At 39.4% G+C, this 23,140-nt stretch overlaps 1 protein-coding gene and 1 pseudogene across 1 annotated transcript; both read left to right on the top strand.

The window, feature by feature from the left end:
- Positions 1-7,610: 7,610 nt before the first annotated feature.
- LOC112808981 (large ribosomal subunit protein eL37 pseudogene) lies at positions 7,611-7,940 on the top strand (annotated as a pseudogene).
- Positions 7,941-15,550: 7,610 nt separating this feature from the next.
- Positions 15,551-18,007, top strand: LOC112808895 (protocadherin beta-1). Its single transcript, XM_025852145.1, has one exon. The coding sequence runs from the start codon at positions 15,551-15,553 to the stop codon at positions 18,005-18,007; it is 2,457 nt and encodes an 818-aa protein (XP_025707930.1).
- Positions 18,008-23,140: the final 5,133 nt, after the last annotated feature.

Below are 23,140 nucleotides of genomic sequence, written 5' to 3'. Positions count from 1 at the left end.
AGGAACGCACTCCTGCTGATACCTTGATTTTAGCCCAGTGAGACCCATTTTGGACTTCTGACCCTCAGAAGTCTAAGATAATAGATTTGTGTTGTTTAAAGCCACTAAGTTTGTGGTAATTTGTTACAGCAGCACATAGAAAAATACCACAGGGACTTTTGATAGGAGATTCAAAGAAAGCTTCTCTAAAAAGATGTTATTAATCTGAGAGTGGAAGGGTTCAAAGGAGCATGTTATGAAAAGGGCTGACAATAATGCATTCCAGACAGAAAACAGCAAGTCCAAAGGCCCCAAGATTGAGAAGAGATTGGTATGTTCTAGACACTGATGAAAGGTCAGAGTAATTCAAGTGTGATAGTGGAAGGAGAAAGTGGTTAATAAGAGATTAAAAATTAGGTAAGATTAGTTTATTAGTTTATTCATAGGCAAATTAAGGAATTTACATCATGCTCTCAGTGTAATGGAAAGACACAATGATTTTAAATGTAAAAGCATGAAATGATCTGTCTTGTGGTTTTTTTGTTACTGCAGTGTAACATAATGAGCACATACAAATCATAGTGTATAGCTCAGTAGATTTTTACAGAGTGAACACACCTGTAACCATCATCCAGATCAAGAACTAGATTATTGGGCGCCTGGGTGGCTCAGTTGGTTGGGCGGCTGCCTTCGGCTCGGGTCATGATCCTGGGGTCCCGGGATTGAGTCCCGCATCGGGCTCCCTGCTCAGCGGGGAGTCTGCTTCTCCCTCTGACCCTCTTCCCTCTCGTGCTCTCTATCTCTCATTCTCTCTCTCTAATAAATAAAATCTTTAAAAAAAGAAGAACTAGAATATTACCAATACCCCTGAAGCCTCCCTTGAGCTCCTTGCTAGTCTTTATTTCCGCCAAATGGAACCTCTATTCTGACTTTAATCATCTTAGAGTAATTTTTTCAGTTATTGAGCTTTATATAAATAGACTCATATAAAATGTTTTCTTTGGTTTCTGATTTTTTTCTGCTGAACATTGTGAGATTTATACATATTGTTGCTGTAGTAGTAGTCTTAAAAAATGTCAGTGCTGTATATATTTCTGTATTTGGTGATAGCAATATCTTTTCCATTCTACTATTGATGTACATTTGGAGTCCTTCCAAATTTGAGCTATGATGAACATTCTTGTACGTCTTTTTTTATGCACATATAAGCGTTTCTATTGAGTATATACCTAAGAGTGCAATTACTGAGTTGTAGGGAATATGTATATGATACTTGACTAAATGCTGCCAGTTTTCCAGAGTGATTGTACCAATTTACACTCTACCAGAGTGTGTGATAGTGGAAGTTGTCCAAACCTTTCCAACACTTGAAAATGTCAGGTTTTGGGGCCCCTGGGTGGTTCAGTCGTTAAGCGTCTGCCTTCAGCTCAGGTAATGGTCCCAGGGTCCTGGGATCAAGTCTCTCATTGGTCTCCCTGCTGAGTGGGGAGCCTGCTTCTCCCTCTCCCACTATCCCTGTTTGTGTTCCCTCTCTCGCTGTGTGGCTCTCTCTCTCAAATAAATAAATAAAATCTTTAAAAATAGAAAATGTCAGGTTTTATTATTAATTAATTAATTAAGCTATTCTCTTGGGTGGATAAAGGCATTTTATCGTGGTTTAAAATTTTTCTTTGATAATTAATGATGTTGAAAAGCTTTTCATATGCTTATTGGCTATTAGGGTGTTCTCTTTTTTTAAGTGCTTGTTTGCTGACTTACTACTTAGGTTTTTTTTAAAGATAATTTAGCTTCCATGGGAAGATTATAATTATATTATCATTATATAGCCAATTTTAAGCACTCATTTGGATCTTGGTGCAACACGAATGAAATTTGGTATTTGCATAGAAAATTTATATTACCAGTGCTCGTGTAGAGAAGGAATGCTACAAAGACACAGGCATTCAACACACCACCAAAGTATATCTCTAAGATTAATCATGAAACTGTGAGTCAAATCATGCTTTCTGAAAAGTGTTGCTCTATCTTGTTAAGACATCTTCCTCTTGCCCCCTGCCATAGTCAACTTTTACTCTCCCAAGTGTTGAATATATTAATGAAATGGTGTCCTTTAAAAGTAAGTTTTACAGAAATTTAACGATTAAAGGAGAGAAAATGTAATACCACATAAAACTTAGTTTAATGGCCTCCAGAAAAAATTAATTTTACTAGTATGAAACTGAGTTAGATGAATTCTGAGACATAAATATATGTAGGAGAAGGACATGTTCAATTAATGGGATTTCTGGCTGCCTGCCCAAGGAGATTCTGCAAAATCCTACAATACGAGGTAAAACGCCCCTGTGGAGCAGTAGTATGTTTGTCCAGAATGTGGAGGGCTCTTCCCAACAATAAATTAACTTGGTGCAGCGAGCTTTATTGCTCTGACCTGCGTTCTGGCAGGTTTCTCTCATTGTCTCTCTCCCTGAGTGGCTTGCTCACTTGTTTTGTATTAAAGATGGCTCAGCCAGACTCTTGGTCTTTCCTCTCTTCCTCTCCTTTCCCTACCCCTCAACCGCCCATCTTTGTTCCTAGAGTAGCAAAGCCAGAGCAGAGCCTTTTTTTGGTTGATATTCCAGCATAGTGAGCTATTGATCCTGAAAGGTAAACTGCTTCTTTTCTCTTTGGAACCTTCATAAGTTACACTCCTCCTCTAACTAGGCTACCCCTGGCCCTCTTAATTCTCTGAAGCTAGTGATCCCATGTATCCAGTTCCTGGGATGGGGCTGCTTTTCATCCCTGCCCCCTCCTGGAACAACCATTGCAATCCTCTCTGCAGCCCCAAGCGAGGAGACACAAGGGCAGCCACAGATCCAAGGTTGGCAGGATGGGCACTCTGCCAAGTTCCGTGGGCTACTGTCTTTTCACCACACCTTCCTCAGCTGGTGTATATTTGACGAGCCTAGTAAATTAATTTCTCCGGGGCAAGGGGAGAGGGGTGGGGGTAGAAGGACGGGAGGAGGGAGTGTCTTAGAGGCGAAAAATGCAGCCATTTCGCCCTCTGCTGGTTAAAGATCTGAATTATCGCCGCCAAAACGAAGTGGGGAAAGAGAAAGAAATCGGCTTAACATGGATAAATTAGCTAAAACTAAGCCTAATTTAGCCTGTTTGTCCATCTTAAAAAGCCACCTGTTCCTATTTAGCCCTACCTGCTGCCCCAGGACTGAGACTTAATCAGACTCTGATTCTAATTCCTACTCCCAGTTAATGTTATGCGGTCCTGAGCCCATTTTCATTTGCCCTTGAGTTTTTGCCATTCTGAGACACGAATTAAAACGTGCAAACATGCTCTTTTTGTCTAATTTGTTGCTAAGCAACTGGAAACATAACACCTAAACCGTCACTTTTTGAGCACACTTGTGCTTCAGTCAGCCTCTTTGCCTGAAACAGTCATTTCATGTGAACAAAGACGGCTGCTGTTTGTGCTTTCGAGAGTAATTATGGAAAACAATGCGGAAAAAGCAGTCCATCTCCACGCTAGTTTCATAGGAAAACTGACAAGCAGCTTTGTGCAAAATGAGGCATTGGCCGCCATAACCCATACTCACACAGACTTGTACCGCCTTTGCTGTCTTACGCATTTTGTTGGAATAAACCAACACACCAAGGTTGGATGATCTAATGTTTGTCCCACACACGAAGACAGCATTTACAGCATGCACTTAGAATCCGGGAGTAGTGAGAGAGAAAAAAGTTGGCATTTTGCAATAGGGGATATTATTTAATATCAGCTGGTTTCCTTGCCAGCCTAAATATCCAAAATCAAGAGGTTCTTACCCCCCTCCATATCTGGCATTGTAACTTAGTCAGTCACGCGGCCCTTAGAACCAGTTAGGATTGGCCAGCTCCTTTGTCAGGTGAAAACCTCTGCAGCAAGTCATGGGACTAAACTGGGCGGTGTCGCTGTCCGCGTCTAGGGTGCTGAACTCTAGGCGTGGCCAAAGAGGTTTCCTTTACATGACAACTTCCGGTAGGGCGGGGTTGGGCTCCTGCTCCAGAAAAATGGCTCCATCTGCCACCTGGTGGTAGAATAGGAAAATGCTTTTGATAAAGTTTGAAGGGGACTTTGGATTGAGACCCTAAACTCTTTTTTTTTGAGACCCTAAACTCTGAAAGTACAAATTGTAAAGGTTTGGGATCTTAGACGTCCGGAGGTGGTTTTTGGGAGATCTGCCTATTCTTAAAATCCGTAAATATGTATAGGGGAATTGAGAATTTCCAGAGTGATCTCTCACTTCTATCCAAGAAAATAATGTACAAATAGACAGAAAATTTCCCGGGCATTTCTACCAACACATCTTGTTATCAGATGGGTATCTGAGAAATATTTGTATATATAGGAATTTAGAAATATTTACTAAAATATCCACAGAGTACATTTTACTAAAAAAAAACTCTATCTTGTTAGCCAAATACATTTAAGAAAGCATAGCTGAGAGTACTGCTCTGATTTCAGCCTAGGAGGAAAAAAAGTGTAATTATATTTGGATGTGGTAAGAAGTAATAGGAATTCTAGGAGTGAAACGGCTTTTCCCCCATTTTCATCCTGTCTTAGTATGTAAGCTGTCGGAGAGCTAAAAATAATAGGATTTTTTGGTATGCTTATTGTTTTTACTCTGTGTATTTTACAGTTTTTACCTTGTATTTTCTATACAGTGATGATTAAATCACAATGAATTAATTACATTCAACCTCAGATGGGGAGGCTCTTCGGTTGATAAGTGAATAGAGATTATTTGATAGATAGCAAGAAAAAAAAACAGGAGAAAGAGCTAATGAAATGCCTCATTCAATGTTGTTATTTTGATAAAAATACTGTAAAAAAGTAGATACATATTTTTAGAAGCTTAATCATAGGAAACAAAATGAGCATTGCTGGAGGGGAGAGTGGAGATGGAGTAACTGGGTGATGGGCATTAAGGAGGGCACGTGATATAAGGAGCACTGGGTATTATATAAGACTGATGAATCACTGAACCCTACCTCTGAAACTAGTAATACCTTATATGTTAATTAATTGAATTTAAATAAACAAAATAAAATGCTAATAAATAAATAAAGCTATAAAGTCAAAATTGCAGCTAATCATCAAATTTCTATTTCTATATTGGTAACCTCTCCTTCCTAATTAGTTTAATATCGTTCTTTCCATCTTTTGAAACAAGTGACTGCTGTATAGCCAGAACTTTACTATATGTTCAGATGTAGGGATTACAGTGTAAAGTTAATTCTAGCAAGTTGAGAGTAAAACAAAATTCTTTCTCAAGTGAATGAATTTATCAATCCCAGAAAGGAAAGACCTATTCGGGAAGTACCTTTGGCTTTGTCAGCCAACCCAGTTAATATTCAGTATTCTTACAATTTTCTCACTTGCTGTTCTGTGGATTTTTAAAAAAGATTTTATTTATTTTCAAGAGAGAGAGAGAGAACGAGCAGGGGGAGGGGCAGAAGGAGAAGCAGACTCCCTGCTGAGCAGGGAGCCCGATGCAGAACTCGAACACAGGACCCTGGAAACATGACCTGAGACGAAGGACTGAGCCACCCTGGCGCCCACAGTTCTGTGTATCTTAATACAGAAAATATAGTTACCATTTCTGTTTTAAGGTATAAAACAATTTCAAGATATTAATTTCAGGAAAAAATTGAGTTACTGATTTAGGGTTGTTATGTGAATTGACTTCAATTATAAAATGAAGAAATTGGTCAGAGTTTAATGAAGAGAAAAATTATCACTCTAGCCTAGGTTCCATTTGATTAAATTGGGAAGTTTCCCAAACACATCAAATTTCATGGAAAGACACCTGTAACCTATGCGATCAGAGTTAGCATGGAAAACAAACAAGCATGCATAAGGGCATGAAAGCCATCTGTTTAAAATAAGAATGTAATATAAATCTGGACTATAAATGATATTGGTTTGTATTATGTCTTCTTATGTTACTGTGAAAGACTGAAACATTATATGCACATGCACATGGTGAACAATAAGAGGTATTGTCATTCAAAGCAACAGATGGTAGATCAAGAGCAGCTGCAGTACACTGAGCTGCCTAAGAAAGACTTCTGGACCCCTGAAGCCTCCTGTTCCTGCCAAAATGAATAAGAAACCTAAAAGGCCTGAAAAGACACATGGAAGAAAAGAATTCTAAAATAGTAGTAAAGTCTATAACAGCAGATGTGACCTCAGTGTCTCAAAATACATTTTAGGAGCCTAGGCTCCTAAAAATGGGTTTTTTTTTTTTCCAGATTAAGGAGTATATATGAAAGAAAATTAGAGGGGATCCCAGGTATTAATATAATATGACTATAACAATAAGTATTATAAATATTACAATTCTAAGACAACTTGAAGTTTGGATACAATAATAGAAACAACAAATGGAAAGATTCTCCAATATTCTAGTTAGGTAGGGTATTTTTTCTGAAAGAAGTTGAAAATAGGGACAAAATTCTCAGAACAATTTCAGAAACATTTAAATGTATGGTGTAAAGGTAAATGAGTAAACATAAGTGACACATTTTACATAAATTTTAGAACACATTTTTATCTAAACTAGTTTTATAATCCGGAAATAGAGAGTTGTACAGGACAGAACATGGAATAAAAAGAATTTGTTATCCAGTATGAGTCTACTTACATTTCTCTGGCTTGTCTGACTAGATTTTCAAACAAATGAACAAACAAACAAAAATGGCACTCATGTAATAATGTAATTCCAAATTCCAAAACTCTTTGGTGTATATATTTTTTAAAAGACATTTTTTTAGAACAGTTTTTGGTTCACAAGAAAACTGAGCCCAAAATACAGAGTTTGCATATATTCCTTGTCCTCACACATGTAGAGCTTCCCTCACTATAAGCATCTTGAAGCAGAGTAGTGCATTTGTTACAATAGATGAACCAGCAGTGATGCATCATTATCTCCCAAAGTCCATAGTTTACATTAGGTTCACTCATGGTGTTGCACATTCTATGAATTTTGACAAATGTATGATGACCTATATTTACCATTAGTATCTTACAGAATAGTTTTACTACCCTAAAAATTCTCTGTGGCTTTTCACTAAGGTGGAGAACAGGGCAAAGATGTTCCCTCTCACCACTGCTTTTATTATTATTTTTTAAGATTTTATTTATTTAAGAGAGAGGGTACATACAAGCAGGGGGAAAGGGAGAGGGAGAAGGAGGAGCAGACTCCCTGCTGAGCACAGACACCCCCCCCCCCACAACATGGGGCTTGATCCCAGGACTGTGGGGCTCAATCCCAGGACCCTGAGATCATGACCTGAGCTGAAGGCAGGCACTTAACCGACTGAGCCACACAGGTGCCTCTCACCACTGCTTTTAAACATTGCCTGGAAAAGGAAACAAAAAGTATACTGCTTGGGAAGAAAGAAAAACTGTTTGCGGATTACGTGAACAGGTATGTAGAAAATCTAAAAGGCTCAACAAAAAACTCCTGGAACTAATAAGTGATTATAGCAATGTTGCAGAATATGAGAATCATAAAAAAGACAATCATTTTCCTATATACTAGTAACGAGCAAGTGGAATTTAAAATTAAAAACACAGCTCTTTGGGGTCTGCCGTGGAAACAAGATGACAAAGGGGACGTCATCGTTTGGAAAACGTCGCAATAAGACGCACACGTTGTGCCGCCGCTGTGGCTCGAAGGCCTACCACCTTCAGAAGTCCACCTGTGACAAATGCGGCTATCCTGCCAAGCTCAAGAGAAAGTATAACTGAAGTGCCAGGGCTAAAAGATGAAACACCACTGGGACGGGTCGAATGAGGCACCTAAAAATTGTATACCGCAGATTCAGGCATGGATTCCGTGAAGGAACAACACCTAAGCCCAAGAGGGCAGCTGTTGCAGCATCCAGTTCATCTTAAGGATTTCAACAATTAGTCACACAATAAACGTTCTGGTTTTAAAAATAAAATTAAATTAAATTAAAAACACAATACCACCTACATTAGCACCCCCCAAAAATGGAACACTTAGGTATAAGTCTAACAAAATATGTACAAGATCTATATGAGAAAAACTATAAAATTCTGACAAAAGAAATCAAACTAAATAAATGGAGATGGGCATGTTAATGGATGTTGATGGATAAGAAGACTCAATATTGTCAAGATGTCAGTCCTTCCCAACTTGATGTATAGTTAATATAATCCCAATAAAAATCGCAGCAGGATATTCTGTGGATATTGACAAACTGATTCTAAATTTATATGGAGAGGTTAAAGACCCAGAAGAGTCAATACAATATTGAAAAAGAACAAAGTCAGAGGACTGACATTGGCTAAGTTCAAGACTTATTATAAAGCTACGGTAATCAAGACACAGTGGTATTGGCAAAAAAAAAAATGACAAATAAAGAGCCCAGAAATACACCCACATAAAAATAGTCATCTGGGGAGCGCCTGGGTGGCTTAGCTGGTTAAGCCTCCCAATTCTTGATTTTGACTCAGGTCATGATCTCAGAATTGTGGGATGGAGCCCTGCCTGGGGCTCCATGCTCAGGGCAGAGGCGGCTTGAGATTCTCCACCTCTCCCTCGGCCCATCCCCTTGCTCATGCTCTAAATAAATAAATAAATAAATAATAAAATCTTTTTTAAAAAAGTCAACTGGAGGCGCCTGGGTGGCTCAGTTGGTTAGGCGTCTGCCTTCAGCTCAGGTCATGATCCCAGGGTACTGGGATTGAGCCCCACATTGGGCTCCTTGCTCCATGGGGAACATGCTTCTCCCTCTCCCTTTGCCTGCCCCTCCTCCTGCGTGTGTCCCCACTCCTGTCAAATAAATAAATAAAATCTTTTTTAAAAAGTCAACTGGGGTGCCTGGGTGGGTCAGTTGGTTGGGTGTCTGACTCTTGGTTTCAGTTCCGGTCATGGCCTTGGTGTCAGGGTATCAGCCTTCGTCAGGTTCTGTGCTCAGCACAGAGTCTGCTTGTCCCTCTCCCTCTGCTCCCCCCCCACCGACTTGCATGTAACTCTCTCTCTCTAAGATAGATAAATAAGTGAAATCTTTTTTAAAAAATCATCAACTGATCTTTGACAAAGGAGCAAAGGCAATGCAATGGAAAAAACAATCTTTTCAACAAATGGTTCTGCAACACATGCTGAAAAATAAAAAGAATCTAGACATAGACCTTATACCCTTCACAAAAATTATCTCAGAAAAGGAAAAAGGGGGGCACCTGGGTGGCTCAGTTGGTTGAGCTTCTGACTCTTAATTTCAGCTCAGATCATGATCTTGGGGTCGTGAGATCAAGCCCCACATCAGGCTCTGTGCTGAGTGTGGAGCCTGCTTAGGATTCTCTTTCTCCCTCTCTCTCTGCCCCTCCCTACCCATGCATGCGTGTGCTTTCTCTCTCTCTCTCTCAAAAAAAAAAAAAAGGAAAAAAGACCTAAATATAAACACAAAATTATAATACTTGTAGAAGATAACATAGGAGGAAATCTAGATGATCTTGGGTGTGGAGATAAATTTTTAGATATAATACCAAATGTATGGCCCATGAAAGAAATAACTGATTAGCTTGACTTCATTAAAATAAAAAATTTCAGGGTTCCTTGGTGGCTCAGTCAGTTGGACATCCTATTCTTGGTTTTGGCTCGGGTGGTGATCTCAGGATCTTGGGATCAAGTGCTGCGTCAGGCTCCTTGCTCAGTAGGGAGCCTGCTTCAGGATTCTCTCTCTCTCTCTCCTGCCTCTCTCTTTGTCTCTCTCACTCTCTCTCTCCCCTTCTGCCCTCTCTCTCTCTCCCTCTCAAATGAATAGATAAATATTTAAAAAATTAAATTAAATTAAAAATTTCTCATCCGCGAAAGACACTTTCAAGAGAACAAAAACACAAGGCACAAATTGGGAGAAAATATTTGCAAGAGACATATCTGATAAATGACCATGGTTCATATATATTCAAAATATATAAAAAATTTGTAAAACTCAGCAATAAGAAAACAAACAACCCAGCTAAAGAATGAGTCAAAAATCTTAATGGACACTTCACCTATATAACATAAAGATGTTTATTTGCCAATAAACATACGAAAAGATGCTCCACATCGTATGTCATCAAGAAAATACAAATTAAAACAACAATGAGATACTACTACGTACCTATTATAATGACCAAAATCCACAACACTGAAAACACCAAATGCTGATGAACACATGGAACAACAGGGACTCTTATTCATTGTTTGTGGGAATGCAAAATAGTGCAACCACTTTGGAAGGTAGTTTGGCAGTTTCTTACAAAACTATACATTCTCTTTACCATATGATCCAACAATCATGCTCCTTGGTATATACCCAAAGGAGCTGAAAACATGTCAACACAAAAGCCTGAACATAATTCATTACTGAGCAAACTTGGAAGCAACCAAAGACATAACTAAAGGACATCTTGGTTTCTTCCAAGTTTTAGCAATTATGAATAGAGCTCTTCTAAACATCTGTGTGCAGAGCTTTGCATGGACGTAAGTTTTCATCTCCTTTGGGTAAATAACAGGGAGAGTGATCGTTGGATCTTATGATAAAAGTACCATATAATTTAAGATTTAGGTAATAAATAAATATATTGCTAGTGTTGGGAAGCAAAGATTCTCACTTTGGTACAAGGCTAGTATAAATATGAGTTGGGGGTGGAAAGGAAGAAACCTGTGTTAATGAATTGAAAATATAAGTACTATGATTACATATATGTAAGTATTTGTGTTTACACACACTTATAAGATATAAGTACAGGTATGTACTAATTCAGGCAACTATCACCCAAGGATGTTGGGAAACAGTAATTGTTTTGGAAACAGCATATTCACATAGTTTTGAATCATCTCTCCACAGATAACTAATTAATTATGAAAAGAATTAAAAAGGTACCTTTCCAATTGAGAAATTTGATGTAAGCTGTTTTATAACCAAATGATCAAACTTAATATCACCCGTAGTGGGATAAATGACATTATATACCTCCTGATGTAATGCATTGAAAAGGATACAAGATCACCTGTGTGGTATTTGTGTAAAAATATTTCATCTGAATCTAATCATGAAGACACAATAAAAATTCCAAATGAGGAATATGCTGTAAAATGATTTTTTTAAGATTTATTTATTTATTTATTTGACACAGAGAGAAAGAGAGCTCAAGCAGGGGGAGCACCAGGCAGAGGGAGAGGAGAAGCAGATTCCCCACTGAGTAGAGAGCCTGACATGGGACTCAATCCCAGGACCCTGGGATCAGGACCTGAGCCAAAGGCAGACACTTAACTGACTGAGCCACCCAGGTGCCCCTCTTTTTTTTTTTTTAAGATTTTATTTATTTATTTGACAGAGAAAGCACAAGCAGTGGAAGTGGCAGGCCAAGGGAGGGAGAGAAGCAGACTCCCTGCTTCTCTCCCACCTGCTTCTCTCTCTCACTCTCCCTCTGTGCTCTCTCTTTCTCTCTCTCAAATAAATTTTTAAAAAAAATGCTTTCTCTAAACTGTTGCAGTTTAAAGGAAAACTGAGAAAACATGACAATTAAATGCAGTGTGCAATCCTAGATTGTGTTCTGGGTTTTTAAAGACAACCACAAAAGGCAATATTGGAACAATGAGGAAGTTAGAATATGGAATATATATTACGTATTAGTATTGTAGTCATGTTAAATTTCCTGAGTATGATAATTGTATTTTTTAAAGATTTTATTTATTTGTTTATTTGAGAGAGCGAGAATGAGAGAGAGAGAGAGAGAGAGCACATGAGAGGGGGGAGGGTCAGAGGGAGAAGCAGACTCCCTGCCGAGCAGGGAGCCCAATGCGGGACTCAATCCTGGTTCTTCAGGATCATGACCTGAGCCGAAGGCAGTCGCCCAACCAACTGAGCCACCCAGGCGCCCTGATAATTGTATTTTGAAGTTATGTGGGAGAATGCCCCTGTTCCTAAGAGGTACATGTTGAGATATTTAGGGATGATATGTCATAATGCCTGCAATTAACTCATAACAAAATTAAATGTTTACGTATTGTATCCGTCAGCTATTGTCACATGAAACAGTGTAACAAAACACCTCAAAACTTAGTAGCTCACAACATTAATTACCACTCATGCATATGGGGGTCAGCAGATTTAGGCTGAGATCAGCTGTGCTTGACTTCAGTAGGCAGGCTGCATACTCATCCTTGGGTCAGTGAGCTATACAGACAGTGTTCTTATCAAGGTGGCAGAAAAGCAAGAGGGCAAGCCCAATTATTATAGCACATTTCAAGCCACAACTTAGTTTATTCTGTGTATTAGTTTCTAGGACTGCCGTAACAAATTGCCACAAACTGAGAGTCCTAAAAAATATAAATTATTTTTTTGTATTTAAAATTTATGGCTTTGGGATGAATTATTTGAAAATTGATTGTATTAAGACTTTCTCAGTGGTGCCTGTAGTTAACAACATTGTATTGTATATTTGAAAATTGCTAAGAGAACAGATCTTAAAAGTTCTTATCAGGGCAGGTGGGTAGAGAGATGAGTGAAATCGGCGATGGGGACTAAGGAGTGCACGTGTTGTGATGCGTATACCCGAAACTGCTATACCGCTGTTAACCATACTGGAATTAAAATAGATTTTAAAATGTTCTCATCACAAGAAAAAATATTGCAACTCCATGTGGTCATAGATGCTAACTAGACTTACTCTGGTGATCATTTCATAATATATACAAATACCGAATCATTATGTTGTACACCTGAAACTAATACAATGTTATAGGTCAATTGTACCTCAATTTTTAAAGAGTCCCTAAGATGCCATAAACTTCTGCATAATGGGTGAATCACTGGGAGAAATACCTCATTTTTAATCAAAAACTCTGTAGACAGGGGGCCTGGGTGGCTCAGTCGTTAAGTGGCTGCCTTCGGCTCAGGTCATGATCCCAGAGTCCTGGGATTGAGTCCCACATCGGGCTCCCTGCTCAGTGGGAAGCCTGCTTCTCCCTCTCCCACTTCCCCTGCTTGTGTTCCCGCTCTCGCTGTCTCTGTCTCTGTCAAGTAAATAAATAAAATCTTAAAAAAAAACTCTGTTGACATATATTGACTTAAGATAAACATGTCTCATTCTCTCACTTATGATATTCAGGACTCCTATTCAGAATATATGAAGAGCTACAAATCAGTAGAAAAAAGGTAAATGATCCAATGGAAAAAAATGGGCAAGAGACCTGAACAACCCTCCCCCCACCCAAAGGATAACCAGGTGACTAAAGATAAATTAAACAGTGTCCTAGCTCATCAATAATTAATCATCAGAGAAATGCACCCTGAGATAGTAAGAATGGTTAAACTTTAAAAAGATGAGTAATGCTAGGTGTTGGTAAGAATTTGAACAACTGGAGGTTACACTGCTGATCAGAGTATAAATTGGTACAACCTCTTAGCAGTTTGGCAATAGGAAGGAAAGTGGAGAAGAACATACCGCATGACACCAGTGCCTCCACTGAGTATCTGCCCCCTCATCCAAAATATGTGTACATGTGACATATACAAGGGCATACTGCTATGAACAGTAGCAGTTCCCAATAGAATGGATAAATGAGTTTTGCTATATTCATACTGAAAAAGACAAAAGCAGTATCTGACAGCTAGCAGCTGACCTGATACTCCAAGCTGGGCCAGCTTGAACAAAAACAATTTCATAGAACACCAACATTAGACAAGGCCAGTCTGTGACTGTGATGGATCAAAGAGCACACCATAATCACGTCTAAACATGGACAAAAAAGAACACTGTCCAATCCACAAACAGTGATCCAATATCTCTCTATCCTGGCTGATATGTCAGTCACAGCTTGTTTGCCAGTCACAGCTTTACCTCCTCCTTTCTCTTACCTTCTACTTAAGAATTATTAGTACACCCAACCATAGTATCAACTCCATTTCTGACAGCATCCCATCCAGAGCAAAGTTCTGCTTCACACCCCCCCCCCAAATCACCTTGCACAAAATTAAATACCCTAAGTCCTTTCTAACCTCCTACTGAGATGTCTTATGATTCTCTGGGGTGTGCAGTCTCCCTTGCTCCGATAAGTCAGAAAATACAACTCTGTTTAACTACAGGTGTGTTCCTGATGCTCTGTGGCCCAAGGGTATTGACAATACTCTGGAATTCTACACAGGAATGGAACGGATGAATGAGAACTAACCACAACATTGAGCTAAATAATGAAGGAAAGAAACTAGATTCAAAAGATTACCCACTATAAATGTTATGTGTTTTTTTACCATAGTAAAAAATATTACCTTCCATACACTTTATTGTATATACTTTGATATACAGTTTTTTAAAGAGACAGAATTAAGCTGTTTAGGGATGCACGCTTAAGCCAAATGTTAAGATTTGTAATGGAGATTGAGAGATCCATCTTTTTTGAGGTGGCTTATCATTCTTAAACCTTCTGTGATCCTATGATTGTAAAAGAAACTCTGAACAAATATCTCCCAAATTTCTATCAGGTTATTTTGAATATATGTAAGTAGTCTCTTATTTCCTTTCAAATCCAAAGCCAAACATCTTCATTTCATTTATCCACCATGTTATCTGGGAAACAGAATAATATACTGATTAACAGCATAGACTCTGGAGTCAGACAAAATTAAATTGAATTCCTTCTCTAATACTTATTCACTAGGTCTTGGGAGAGTGACGGTAACATATCCAGTCTCAGTTTCTTTGTCTGTAAAAAAAGAAATACTAATGTGTGTTTCATAGAGTTGTTGCAAGGATTAAATAATACGGGTAAACAACAGTGTACCAGCACTATATAGAAATCATACCCAGTAAATATTACTGCCATCATAATCTTAAGTGCCAAGCCAACTGCTTCCTGGGCGTTTTGAGAGTTCTGGGAAAGAAATGGATTCGTGCAAATCGAGAGCCTAGTTGGCCAGTTACCCTATCAATGTACCCACTGGACACCAGGTTCCTGAAGGAAACATCTGTCTGCCCCTTTCTTTTTCCTGCTGATCACTTTCTCCAATTCCCCGCCCCTCGCCGCCATCCATTTGGCTCCAGGATCTTTCTGCCTTTCCCCTGATCTCAGGGCAGACTGTGTGCAGTACGCAAAGTAGCTTGTTTACTCCTCGCTGTTCGCGGGTTGCTGCAGCGGCCCCAGCCGGCTCACAGATTGAGTAAGCTTCAGCTTGAGTGAGTATCCTCATTGGCTTCTTAATTCCCAAGGACTTTTTTTTCTGAAAGGGACTTAAAGGGCGAGTCAGCCGTTGCTTTGGTAACAACTTTCATCCTCTACCTAATCTCCGGAATGAGAACATACCTATTAATACACTGGATAGACTGGGGAGTTGAGTTGCTCAATGCAAATTTTCGTTCAAGTGCAAAACAGCTTACCGGGCGCGGCAAGCCCTTGGGGGCGCTGCGGTTAGAGACGAGCCAAGCTGAGCGCAGCAGTTGCAGGAACCTGTGGGCGGAAAAGTGAAGTTTATCCGCAACAGGTGGTGGTTGCTGCAGACAGTGCGCGTGCGAGAACGGATGGCGGCGGCGCACAGAAAACCGCTGCAGAGCAGGCAAGTAGGGTCTCTTCTCTTTTTGTTGTGCATATCTATGGGGAGTGCGGCCACCATCCGCTATTCAGTGGCGGAAGAGATGGAGAGCGGTTCGTTTGTGGCTAATGTGGCTAAGGACCTGGGGCTGGAGGTAGGGAAGCTGGCTGCGCGCGGGGCGCGGCTGGTTTCTGAAAGCAACAAACTGCATTTCCGGCTCCACCGCAAGACAGGGGATCTGTTCGTGAAGGAGAAACTGGATAGGGAGTCACTGTGCGGCAAAGCGGACCCATGTGTTCTGCACTTTGAAATAGTCCTGGTGGAGCCGCTGCAGTCCTTTCGTGTCGAGGTCAGGGTATTTGATATCAATGACAATGCCCCGATTTTCCTGAACAAGGAGCCGCTTTTAAAGATTCCGGAGAGCACACCCCTGGGTTCACGTTTTCCTCTGCAGAGCGCCCAGGATCTGGACGTGGGCCTCAATGGTCTTCAAAACTACACCTTGAGCCCCAACGCGTATTTCCACCTGCATACCCGCTTTCGCAGCCATGGGCCCAAATATGCCGAGTTGGTCCTGGATAAGCCCCTGGACAGAGAGGAGCAACCTGAAGTCAACTTGACAATTACGGCGGTGGACGGCGGGTCCCCACCCAAGTCTGGCATCGCCCACATCCGCGTGGAGGTTCTGGACGTCAATGACCACGTGCCTCAGTTCTCTAGGCTGGTGTACCGCGCTCAGGTAACAGAAAATAGCGCCAATGGTTCACTGGTGGCCACTGTGAGTGCCACAGACCTGGACGAGGGCTCCAACAAGGAAATAACTTATTCCTTAGCTCAAAACCCAGAAGCAATTCTCCAGACGTTTCAGATTGATTCTCACACTGGAGAGGTTCGACTGAGAGGGCCCTTAGATTTTGAAGCGGTTGAAACATACGATATTGACATTCAAGCCACAGACGGAGGGGGCCTCTCTGCCCACAGCAAAGTCCTGGTGGAAGTGGTGGATGTTAATGACAATCCCCCTGAGGTGACAGTCTCCTCTGTGTCCAGCCCTCTCCCTGAGGACTCCCCACTACAAACCGTAGTGGCCCTTTTCTCTATTCGAGACAGGGACGTTCGGGTGGGAGGAAAAATCACCTGCTTCCTCAGAGAAGACCTTCCTTTTGCAGTCAAACCAACTTTCCGGAATTCTTACTCACTGGTTACTGACAGAGGCTTGGATCGGGAAGAGGTTTCAGGCTACAATATCACCGTCGTTGCCAGGGATACTGGGCCACCCAGTCTGTTCACAGAAACTGTGATTGAGGTGTTAATATCTGACATTAATGACAATCCCCCAATATTTCAGGAAGACTCCTACATTTTGACTGTTCGAGAAAACAACAGCCCAGCAATTTTTATTGGCAAAGTTCATGCTGAGGATCTAGATTTGGGTGAGAATGCCCAAGTAACATATACTCTGCTGCCTCCACAAAGTGGAGATTTATCAGTCTTTGCTTACATCTCCATAAATTCAGACAACGGGAAGCTCTATGCACTGAGAACCATGGATTATGAGGCCATTCAAAATTTTCAGTTTGTGGTAAAGGCAACTGATGGGGGCTTCCTGTCACTGAGTAGCCAGGTTACTGTAAGAGTGGTTGTTCTGGATGACAATGACAACCGCCCAATGATCTTGCACCCACTGCAGAATGGCACCTTGCCCTGCAATGACCTGGTGCCCAAGTCTGCAGATGCAGGCTACCTGGTGACCAAGGTAGTGGCTGTGGATGGTGACTCAGGTCAGAATTCTTGGCTTTCATATCATCTCCTTAAGGCCACTGACCCTGGGTTATTCTCTGTTCAACAAGAAAATGGGGAAATCCGTACATTGCGGCAGATATCTGAGAGAGACCCCATGATTCAGAAACTGATCATTCTTGTTCAGGATCATGGCCAACCAGCTCTTTCCACTACTGCCTCACTCAACATCTTGCTGGTAGATGGTTTTTCTGAACCCTATCTGCAGTTCCGGGATCCTTCCAAGAATCCTACAAGGGTAAATCCATCCACTAAATATTTGGTCATTTCTCTGGCTGTGCTTTCCTTTCTATTTCTCCTTTCTGTCACAGTGATCTTTGTTATACACATCTACCAGAAGGTTAAATATAGAGAAAAGTTCACAGTTCAAGAGCATTTCTATGATGACTGTAATTTCCCTAACAACCTGGTACAAGGAAGGGCCAATGGATCGTTATCTCAGCCCTGTCCCTATGAAATGTGCTCAGCCACTGGCACCAGCAATAGTGAGTTTCGGTTTCTTAAGCGCTTTATGCCCAACTTCCCCTACCCCCATGGCACTGGAGAGGCAAAACCAGAGGCTGGCTCCAATTTACCACCAGATTCTGATAGGAATAGGTCTCGGGGGTCAGAGGACCATGGCCAAGTACCTGACAACTGTATGTAGCTCTTACTCATGAGCTGTTTGTAGCCATTATTTATGTCTCCCCCAAAAGTTCATTAGTCCTGGCCCTGGAAATTCTTAGTTCCATAGAGATATCCTGTTGCCTTTAAATTATTTTCCAGCAGACAGTTACACATGTATAAGGACAAAAACTAGGTTCTGGTTTTGATGCATCAGGAAGCAATTAGATTTGAGAAGCAGAAATATATTTTATCATCACTCAGAAATTTTAGATTTTTGCCTCTCGGTATGTGGAGATCATCTTTGACTCAATGTCTTGCATGCCATCGTTCATAACAATGCAAATGCCTGGTGAATGGTGGTTCTCATAGATAATCAGGTGAAAGGAAAGGTAAAGAAAAAAAAAGGATTGACTTATTTGAGAAGGTGAATAAGGGCAGATATAAGACTAAAGAGATTCAGTTCAGGAATGTTTTCCAAAATTAAGTTACAGGTGATTTCTTAATGGCTGTTTAGGGCCTTAGGCAAGTCTCAAATCTCTCTTTTACACAGAAGTCTATTCCATTCCTTATCAAAAAGCAGTTATTTGAATGTGGGGAATGAAAGGTAGATGAGGGAAAAAATAAATTAGGCTTACTGTAGTTAACAAGTGCTAACACACAACTATAAAATAAAAAGATATTAAGGAAAAAAGTGATCATGAATACCAATTAAGTAGCCTTAAGAAAAGATACATTTTCAGATATTACCAGATATGATTTTTTCAAATTTTTCAGTTTTATTGAAATATAACTGACATATAGCACTGTGTAATTTCAAGGTGTATGGCATAATGACTTGACTTACATGTATTGTGAAATGGTTACCATAATAAGTTTAGTTAGCAAACATGTCCCTCAATTTGAGATTGTATTTGTCTTCTTTAGATTAGATTGATGTTATACATTATTGGGAAGAATACCACAGAAATGATATTGTATCTTCTCAGTGCATCATTATTGGGAGAACATGATGTCACTGTGTCCTATTGAGCAGTAATATTAATCTTTTAAAAAAACTGTGGTTAAAAACAACATAAAATTTACCATGTTAAACATTTTTAAGTATATAGTTCAATAGTGTTAAGGTGGTATTAATCTCCATCACTTAGCTGAGATAATATCTGTCAAGTTTCTCCATTGTAAAGTTACTATTTTTTCTTTGTGATTAATAAATACTTGGAAAGAGATACTTTGAAACTATGTAAATATCATGTTTCTGCTTAAACTCTTGCCCACTAATTTTAGTATCCGCTACTGGGTATTTCGTATGGCAATTAACACTGTGGCATTCAAATGGTAATTTTCTATTTCCCTGATTCCTTTTACATTAATTAATTGAAGAAAAACTTTTCATTTCTCCTCCATTTGTTCAATATGTAGTTATTTCTTTATATATAAACTCATGGAAATATACTTTATTATTTGGGTTATAATCCCATGTTATCATTATTTATTTTGTTGTTCAGCAAAACCTTTTATTTGGGATGAAAAGCAGATTTTTTAAGACTAGAATTATCCACATAGAACACATTTTGACCAAAATAAGTATTTCTTTATAACCCTATATGCTATATGATCTTAAATAAGTTTCTTAAATCTTATTAAGGTTTTTCATAATGATGTTTTAACCTTTTCTTAAAGATTTTATTTATTTATTTGACAGAGAGAGACACAGCGAGAGAGGGAACACAAGCAGGGGGAGTGGGAGAGGGAGAAACAGGCTTCCTGCGGAGCAGGGAGCCCGATGCGGGGCTCGATCCTAGGACCCTGGGATCATGACCTGAGCCGAAGGCAGATGCCTAATGACTGAGCCACCCAGGTGCCCCATGATGTTTTAGCTTTAAATGAAAATTACATTAACCTGATTTAAAATTTCCATTCTAATTATAAAACTATTAAATGGATACTAAAGTTTGAAAAATTTAAATTTTATTATGCAGGCATGTTTATATATTTATAAGCTATGTACAATAGAGATGTCAGTTAAAACAGATTTATATGTGTAATTAGACATACAGATATATAAGAAATGGAATTGGTCTGTCTGGTTTTATTTAATTCTCCTAAAAATAAGTAAATACATTGCTTTCTCTGTCATGTGTCTGTATTTTGTTGTTGTTGATTTCTTTTTTTTAATTTAAATTCAATTAGCCAATATACAGTACATCATAAGTTTTTGATGTAATGTTCAATGATTATTTAGTTGTGTATAATTTAAAGATGAATTTGTCTTGGGATGCCTGGGTGGCTCAGTTGGTTAGGCATCAGACTCTTGATTTTGGCTCAGGTTGTGATCTCAGGTTCTGAGATCCAGCCCCATGTAGGGCTCTGGGTGTGGAGTCTGCTTGAGATTCTTTCTCTTCCTCTCCCTCTGCCCTCTACCCACTCTCTCTCTCTCAAAAAAAAAAAAAAAGTGAATTTGTCTCATTTGTGGAAGCAGAATTCATCCATGTAAGTCCCCCCTATAGAGGTCTATTTTCTTTTCTTTAAGATTTTATTTATTTACTTGAGAGATAGAGAGCGAGAGAGTGCACAAGCGGACAGAGGGGAAGAGGGAGAGGGAGAAGCAGACTCCTCGCTGAGCAGGGATCCCAATGCAGGGCTCCATCCCAAGACTCTGAGATCATGACCAGAGCTGAAGGCAGATGCTTATCCCAGGTGCCTCTTAAAGGTCTTTTTTCCATACAGTTGAATGTCCTCAACGTATGCGACTAATCAAACACAGGCTCTTCAACCAAAAATTTGACTTTGTTTACAAATTTATGTAACACTGTAAAAATAATATTATTAAAGTATTGGTTGTGTTTATATAACACTGAAACAAAATAATAAAAAGTAAAAACACAGTTTTCTGTTAAGCTCGTGAAGTAAGTTTATGCTTCTGTGCACCATGTGCTCTGCTCATATGAACACAGAAAGAAATAGATAAAAATTTAAAATAAAAATTAGAAAATATAAAACAAAAATGGAACAAACATAAAATAGTGAACAAGGATGAAACCCTTGCATTTCTGAGCTGCAGGGTGGGAGGCTGGCATTGGTTGCCATAAGTTTGGCTCTTATGGGCTATCAGGAAAAAGAAAAATTCTCCATACAAGATGGAGAATAAAAGCCAGAGTCACTGCTTACAGCCAGAAGCTAGAATGGGTCTATCTGGTTCATGAAAAAAAAAAGATTGCAAAACCTCTGCCAAAATATTTCTGAAGTTATGAGAAACACAAATTCCATGCTCATGGATTAGAAGAACAAATATTGTTAAAATGTCCATACTACCCAAAGCCATCTACAAATTTAATGCAATCCCTATCAAAATGCCAAAAGCATTTTCCACAAAACTAGAACAAATGATCCTAAAATTTGCATAGAACCACAAAAGACCCTGAATAGCCAAAACAATCTTGAAAAAGCAAAGCAAAGCAGGAATTACCACAATTCCAGATTTCAAGTTATACTGCAAAGCTGTAGTAATCAAAACAGTATGGTACTGGCACAAAAATAGACATGTAAATCAATAGAACAGGAAAGAGAGCCCAGAAACAAACCCATGATTGTGGGTCAATTAATCTTAGACAAAAGAGGCAAGAATATGCAATGGTAAAATGACAGTCTCTTTAACAAATGGTGTTGGGAAAACTGGACAGCTATATGCAAAACAATGAAACTGGACCACTTTCTTACACCATACACAAAAATGAACTCAAAATGGATTAAAGACATAAATGTAAGACCCGAAATCATAAAAATCCTAGAAGAGGACACAGGCAGTAATTTCTCTGACATCAGCAATAGCAATATTTTTCTAGATGTATCTCCTGAGGCAAGGGAAAAATAAAGCAAAAATAAATGGGACTACATCAAAATAAAAAGTTTCTGCACAGCAAAGGAAACAATCAACAAAACTAATGGACTACCAACTGAATGAGAGAAGACATTTGCAAATGACATATCCAGTAAAGGGTTAGTATCCAATATATATATAAAGAACTTATACAGCTCAACACCCAAAACCAAATAATCCAATTAAAAAAATGGGCAGGAGGGTGGGGGGATGGGTTAGCCTGGTGATGGGTATTAAAGAGGGCACATTCTGCGTGGAGCGCTGGGTGTTATGCACAATGAATCATGGAACACTACATCAAAAACTAATGGTGTAATGTACGGTGATTAACATAACAATAAAAAATTTAAAGTAAAAAAAAAAATGGGCAGGAGACATGAACAGACATTTCTCCAAAGAAGACATTCAGATGGCTAACAGACACATGAAAAGATGCTCATTACTCACCATCAAGAAAATGCAAATCAAACCCACAATGAGATATCACCTCACACCTTTCAGAATAACTAAAATCCAAAAGACAAGAAATAACAAGTATTGACAAGGATGTGGAGAAAAAGGAACCCTCATGCACTGTTGGTGAGAATGCAAACTGGTGTAGGTACCGTGGAAAACAGAATGGAGGTTCCTCAAAAAATTAAAAATAGAACTACCCTATGATCCAGTAACTGCACTACTGGGCATTTACCCAAATAATACAACAACACTAATTCAAAAGGATATATGCATCCCTATGTTTATTACAGCATATTTACAGCATTATTTATAGCCAAATTATGGAAGCAGCCCAAGTGTCCATCAATAGATGAATAGATAAAGAAGAGGTGATACATATATTATGTGACATATGTGTGTGTGTGTATACACACATGTACACAATGGAATATTATTCAGCCATATAAAGAATGAAATCTTGCCATTTTCAACAACATGGATGGAGCTAGAGAGTATAAGGCTAAGTGAAATAAGTCAGTCAGAGAAAGACAAGTACCATATGATTTCATTCATATGTGGAATTTAAGAAACAAAGCAAAGGAAGAGAAAAAGAAGAAATACAACGCAAGAAATAGAGTCTTTTTAAAAAGATTTTATTCATCTATTTATTTGAGAGAGAGCTTGTCTGCGAGTTGGGGGAGGCGCAGAGGGGGAGGAATAGATCGGGAGGGAGAGGGACAAGAAGACTTTGCACTGAGCATGAGCCCAACGTGGGGCTCCATCCCATGACCTCCAAGACCATGACTGGAACCAAAATCAAGAGTCGGACGCTCAACCGAGCCACCCAGGTGCCCCATCAGA

This window comes from Callorhinus ursinus, unplaced genomic scaffold, assembly GCF_003265705.2.
Source record: "Callorhinus ursinus isolate GAN/ISIS: 27379988/994484 unplaced genomic scaffold, GSC_fseal_2.0 scaffold83, whole genome shotgun sequence".
NCBI lineage: Eukaryota > Metazoa > Chordata > Mammalia > Carnivora > Otariidae > Callorhinus > Callorhinus ursinus.
Note: the sequence above shows the minus strand (reverse complement) of the source record. Positions and strands in the feature narration are given on the sequence as shown.

Coding starts and splice junctions, on each gene's coding strand:
- LOC112808895 (XM_025852145.1), top strand. CDS start 15,551: ATGGCGGCGGCGCACAGAAAACCGCTGCAGAGCAGGCAAGTAGGGTCT.